The sequence below is a fragment of the Takifugu flavidus genome, chromosome 1 (assembly GCF_003711565.1).
Source record: "Takifugu flavidus isolate HTHZ2018 chromosome 1, ASM371156v2, whole genome shotgun sequence".
Taxonomy (NCBI): domain Eukaryota; kingdom Metazoa; phylum Chordata; class Actinopteri; order Tetraodontiformes; family Tetraodontidae; genus Takifugu; species Takifugu flavidus.
Window position 1 is genome coordinate 15,609,102 of NC_079520.1, and position 6,000 is coordinate 15,615,101.

Here is a 6,000-nt window from a genome sequence, read left to right on the forward strand (position 1 = left end):
ACACGTTAAGAGCATTTTGAAAATTGAATCTCTCTGAACACTAGCTTTAGCATGCTAACTTGCAATAAGGACATAGGCTGAGATGTCAAGGCGAAGTCCTCAGTTTGCATATGTGGTTTTGTTGATATTTGTAACATTCTGTCAAACATCTCTGGAGAAAAAAAAAAGATTAACCTAATCATATTTCTATTCTCAGATGGGAATAACACCTGTGTGCAATCATCATACTGCCGATAATCAACGATTTAGCTGCAGGTCGAGCAACCCTCAGAATCACTAAGTGATGAATTTGCAAAAATTCTTGCATCATAAGCTAATAAACATGCTTCACTCAGTGAAACCATGGGAGAGTTGCTTTGATGGCGGTCTCTCCTGGTCATGTGACCAACGCTGTCACGTGCCCCTTTGAGGCAGCTATTTTTCATAAAATATTGTCAGAAAGATTAAAGGCATGTTGAAATAGTTGCTAAGCTTCCCTCTCAGCCAGGCTGGAAGTCTCAGTGGAGGAGTGACCTTGATTTTACTTCGACTTCAGCATCAGCGATCACTGCAGAGTTCTGCCTTTTTGTATTCTTTCATTGTGGAACCATCTGAATAGATGACTCAATACAAACTGGCTTTCTTTTCCTATCGGACTCAATCAGATGACCACTGAGTTCAGAGGAAATGGCATCAGGTGAAGAGAATACACCCAATCGGCAGACAATTATTTGGATCTGTATTTCGAGGTCACCTGTGGGCCAGGTTATACAGCTAAATTAAGCTAAGCTAACGGTAACTTTTTCAGTTTGGGAGGTGGAGTTGCCTTCTCTGCAGTACAGCACCAGATGGTGACTGAAATGCTCTGACCTCATTCACGGGAATACCTAAGAGATGAATAGGTTATAGTACAGATGTGAGTGATAATTGATCCTCAAGAATTGTGTTATTGTCTTGTTAGGGTGAAGATTTAAAAAAGTAGATTAGTAGTAGTATTAGTATTAGTATTAGTATAGCTTTTTCTGAAAATGTATAGAGAAAATCCTTTTCTTCCTCCAAAAAAGTAGCTGCAGTTAATTTTCTGCAGTTTAAGTGCATTTTTTAGGCATCTTATATCAATAAATCCCTGTCACAGTGAATAATGTCAAGCCTTTGGCATTTCAGGAGTGGCTCCCTTTCACTCAGTCCCGCCAAACATCGAAGGGAGAACGGTGTCTTCAGGACACCGCCCTTCCCCAGAGAGAAACCCAGAATAACTGCTCACATCATGGAAGGACCCAGAATGGCCGGCCACGTCTACAGACACCTGCAGGAAGATGAATTTACAGACTCAGAGGCCATAAAAAGGTGATTATTCTGCTTTCTGTCATTTTTCGTCCGACCGTGTCGTAACCTAAGGGTTAATGAGACAGAAAGACCGGCAGATTGTCTGAGCTTAAGTCGTCGTGGCAGAAGAATAATATCGGGACAAATTCTTGTACTGTAATGCTCCGAGTTCAGGTCTGCCTTATAGAACCTGATCCAGGAAGATCTCCATCCAGAGCTGCCAAGATTCGTTCAAAGAGCACAGATGATGTCAGCAGGAAGAAGGTGTTGGTCTCCATCATATGAGTGGATGCTGGTTTCCAATGTCACATAAGGACAGCGAGTCGCCCCATTTTCCTGGCTATCAAGAGTGCATCCCAGCTGCTGGCTCTGTTTCCAGAGGCTTTCGGTGTGATCGGGACCTCTCAGCAACCTAGCATCAGTGGGACATCTGTGGCCTCAAAATAATAGAAATGTATTCAAAATGGCAGTGATGATCCTGGCTGGCATGGATCCGTGAAAGGCGATCCGATGGTAAACTTCCTACATCCGGAAACAGAGTCATACCAATGCTGCTGTTTTTAAATTATACTTTCATTTAATAAGGTGATCATAAACGTGGAATTAACTCACACCTTTGGGAACGCTGGGTCAAACCTTAGCTAGCCACGCTCAGGTTGGGCTGATTACAAGTGAAAAGAAAATCACTTAAATAGCTGCAGTTGAAAAGCAAACCATTAATATGAGAAACACAAGTCAAGAACGTCATTAGCACGTATCAATGTGGAGAGGCTCAGGCTTTAGGATGCCAGTCAATTTAGATGAGAGCCATTATCCGCACAAACGACTCATCCAAGAGGTCGGAGAGAAGCCCAGAATAACCTAGAAACAGCGATGTGTTATCAGTTAAGGTTATTTATCAGTCAATGATTCAACAATGAGAAAGGCACTGAGGAGACATGGCGTCTGAATGAGAGCTCAAAGATGAAACGATGCAGAACACGCAGCGCCTCGCCTCAGGTTCGCCTGAAAATATTTTATGGTTGAGACAGAAAAAGTGCATGTTGGGTTACATCTTAAGTAAAACGTACCTGGCGTGCATAAAAACACCATCATGCCAACAAACATGGCGGTCTGGGGCTGCTTATGCTGCCTCGGGTCCCGGACGACAGCAGAATCCCTAAGGAGAGGTGATCTTGGTCCAAAATGAGCTCCCTCTTTGATATTAAAATTCCTTTGATGGCCTAAGGTGGCGTTTTTCTGCTTAACAAAACCTGCAGTGCTTGCTGACGTGTGAGGAGGAGGGCAGCGCCGCCGCGTGCGTCCCGCAGCCTTGAAAGTGCCCCGCTATGCTCCTATTAGCACGGCAGCATTGTTGAGTTGCAGAGTGACTTGTGAGAGATACTGCAGGCTGCTCACACTTCATGTGACCTATTTCCATAACTTATATCTTTAAACAAAGCTCCTGCACAGAGAGGTCCTCCAGGAGTGTCACCATCTCCCTGTTGTTGCTTAGATGTACCCACTGATAAAAAACTAATAAGTGTTTTTCTTTCCAAACAACCTATGTCCCCATACATTAGCAACAACATTGAGTATCAACATATTGCCAATCACTTCCATTTCAGCACTTCTTCTACCTGCAAATAACAGCAAGCCAGCAAGCTTTCAGTCTCCTCTTCTCCTCCAGCTCCCACCTTTGCCTTGTTGCCATGGATACACCTTCTCTCCAGAGTTAAGAAAACAGGGAGGTGGACAGGAGTGAGAGAAAGCAAGGGGAGCTGTGAATGGGGGGGTGAAGGCTGCACAGAGACGAGGAGGACGCAGAGAAGGAAAGATAGAGGCGCGGAAGTCAGGCAGCCTAAAAGAAGAGACGAGAGGCTGCAAACAAACATGGGATGGATCCTCCGTGGATTCCCCTCTATGACAACAAATCCCTGCAGAGTATTGTTGGTTCCATTATCTGTGTCAAAACAGATACTTAGCCATCGCAGATATGGACGGAACTGGAGGCAAATTGGCTGTGGGAGATATTTTTAGACCTGGTTTGATCTTCCGGATTTACCTCCAGCTCTCTCTTGGCCCTCTCATTCTGAGGGAGGAGAGGGAGACTAACTTCATTATTTTAACTTGGTAATGCCACAAACGGCCTCCAAAGGCTGACAGTAACACTGCCTGTGTTAGACTGTCTGTCTATCTGGCTGTCTGTCTGTCTATCTGGCTGTCTGTCTATCTGTCTGGCTGGCTGGCTGTCTGTCTATCTGTCTGGCTGGCTGGCTGTCTGTCTGTCTGTCTGTCTATCTGGCTGGCTGTCTGTCTATCTGGCTGTCTGTCTATCTGGCTGTCTGTCTGTCTATCTGGCTGGCTGGCTGGCTGTCTGTCTGTCTGTCTATCTGGCTGGCTGTCTGGCTGTCTATCTGGCTGGCTGGCTGTCTGTCTATCTGGCTGGCTGTCTGTCTGTCTATCTGGCTGGCTGTCTGTCTGTCTGTCTATCTGGCTGTCTGTCTGTCTGTCTGTCTGTCTATCTGGCTGGCTGGCTGTCTGTCTATCTGGCTGGTTGTCTGTCTGTCTGTCTATCTGGCTGGCTGGCTGTCTGTCTATCTGGCTGTCTGTCTGTCTGTCTATCTGGCTGGCTGTCTCCCAGAGCAGCATGTGAATGGAGTCCTTAATGACTCCTAACTCCTGTGTACAGTCATGCACCGTCTTAGCTGTTTGACCTCAGCCTCCCAGTTCTGCTGTAGTCTCGTTCCACTGGGGGCTGGACCGATACAGTAACCGATATCAGGTTAATACTGACTCATGTAGCTCCTATAATCCTCTCTCATAGCGTTCTTCTGTTTACTGTAACCTCTGTCAGGGTCTTATTTGTCTTCTAGACCTTTTGATAATGCAGTCAGTCCAAACACAGCTGGCTTTTCCTTTATTCACACACGCTTCTCTTGACTTGCTATCTCGGTTCCCTGCATTTTTCTAGAAACTCTCCTACACGTCCAATATATATATATGAGATTAGAAGCAAAACGCCTCATTTTAAAAATGCTGCACATGTTGAAGGCCACATCTTCACTCACGCATTCACACTTTGAAACCTTTGCTAAGTAAAGAGACGAGGTGCCAAGGATCCCGCATACTTACACAAGATTATGAATAGAAAAGTACTGGCAGAGGTTTTGATGAGAGATTATCTCGGCGCTGTGTGCAACAAGCATCTCCAAACTCTCGCTTATTTGAAAGGTGACATTGAGTCTGTTCTGTCATTTCTTTCTTCTTCTCTCTGCCCGAAGGTGTGATTCTGCTAATGGAAAAGTTGGTGCACTCCTCAGCAGGACCTCACTCTGCCATTTTCCAGGAAGAAAGGGTTGGACAGAGGTCCCCTGCACCCGTCTGGATAAAGAGACAACCTTCCCTCCGCCCTCCCTGCGTGCTCGATCCGTCCCTATCATTCCTTCATTCCAAGCGTGTGACCCCGAGGGGGGCAATGCAGACGGCGGTGACCGGAACAAAGAAGGGCCTCTCAACTGGCACCTCACGCTGGCTGGAAAGACAGCGGAGCCACTTAGATGTTCTCCGGCCGGTGGCACTGAGGGGCTCGTGCCTGCTTCTCCACCAAACAGGGCTCTCCCTCCCGCTGAAGCCACGACCAACACGGAGTTGGGAAAAGGTCTCAACCCAGGACCTCGCTCGATTGAAATGGAGGTGAAGCTCCCCCAGAACTGGGAAGAGAAAAGCTTTTCCGACTTGGAGTCTCAGAATGAGACCTGCGGAAACACTCTGGAGGACGAGACTGTGCCGAAATCAGACGAGAAAAGGTTTCAGTTGTCATCTCAAATTCTGCCACCAGGCAGCCTGCAGGCGGCGGGCCACAAGGAGGCCCAAGGACAGCGCCAGGGTCAGACACGCCTCATGAACGCAGGCACGGATACCACCAAAGGGCCCCGCTGCAGAGGAACTGGAATCGCTTCTGCCGGGCCTTTTGCAAGCTGATCTGATGACACCGTAACGTTTGTTCCAGTGTTCCCAGTAACTGCAAACCTTCTACTGGTACAACTGAACGGGGAGCTGGTTGGATTACATGTAAGTGCCGCAATAACAGATGGTGGACAATTAAGGGAAGGAGTGCCGATAGGCTGAACTGTTGGGGAAGGGGGGGGGCACAAGACATTTTAAAGAAAAAGAGACAAACACATTGTGAATAAGTGTGTCTCCAAACTAAAGCGTGACTTGAGTGGGAGCTTGACTTAAACAGTGTATTGACAAAATGCCACTATTTAAAAAGAGCTTCTACTTAGAAACCAAACTAGTGTCTCATCTCTATGTTGTTTCTCTATTGTAAAGAAATGAAATTATATATGTCATATCATATATGTCGTATAGACGTATATATTTGACAACAATTGTGACAAAATAAAGACTAAGACAATGGTGTTAAATAAACTTGTTGTTTTGTTGTGGGGGGTGTTTTTATTAAAACAAATAAACGTGGTTGGGGCAAATCTGGCTGGAGGCAACAGCTAGCATACAGGATTTACCATCGTCTATAAAGAACAACAGATCATGCTTACAGAAGGGTCGAAAAGAGATCTAAAAAATACAGTTCTTTGTTCCTTTAAGTCTTTTTTATGGGATTAGAATGAAATATTATTGATCAGAGGGAAAATTGCAACCAAGGACATTTGCAGAGCAAAGATAATGTTGTAATAAGAACCAGTTGTTGCT

The 6,000-nt window shown here is 45.7% G+C and overlaps 1 protein-coding gene across 2 annotated transcripts in view; it reads left to right on the forward strand.

Moving 5' to 3' along the window:
• The window catches only part of nrg3b (neuregulin 3b), a 139,755-nt gene extending 134,037 nt beyond the window's left edge, over positions 1–5,718 (forward strand). For both annotated transcript variants that reach the window (XM_057037334.1, XM_057037326.1), the window contains 2 exons: positions 1,144–1,326; positions 4,569–5,718. In XM_057037334.1, the coding sequence (XP_056893314.1) occupies positions 1,144–1,326; positions 4,569–5,268 (883 nt within the window). In that variant the 3' untranslated portion in view covers positions 5,269–5,718. The remainder of the gene's footprint in view (positions 1–1,143; positions 1,327–4,568) is intronic.
• Positions 5,719–6,000: the final 282 nt, after the last annotated feature.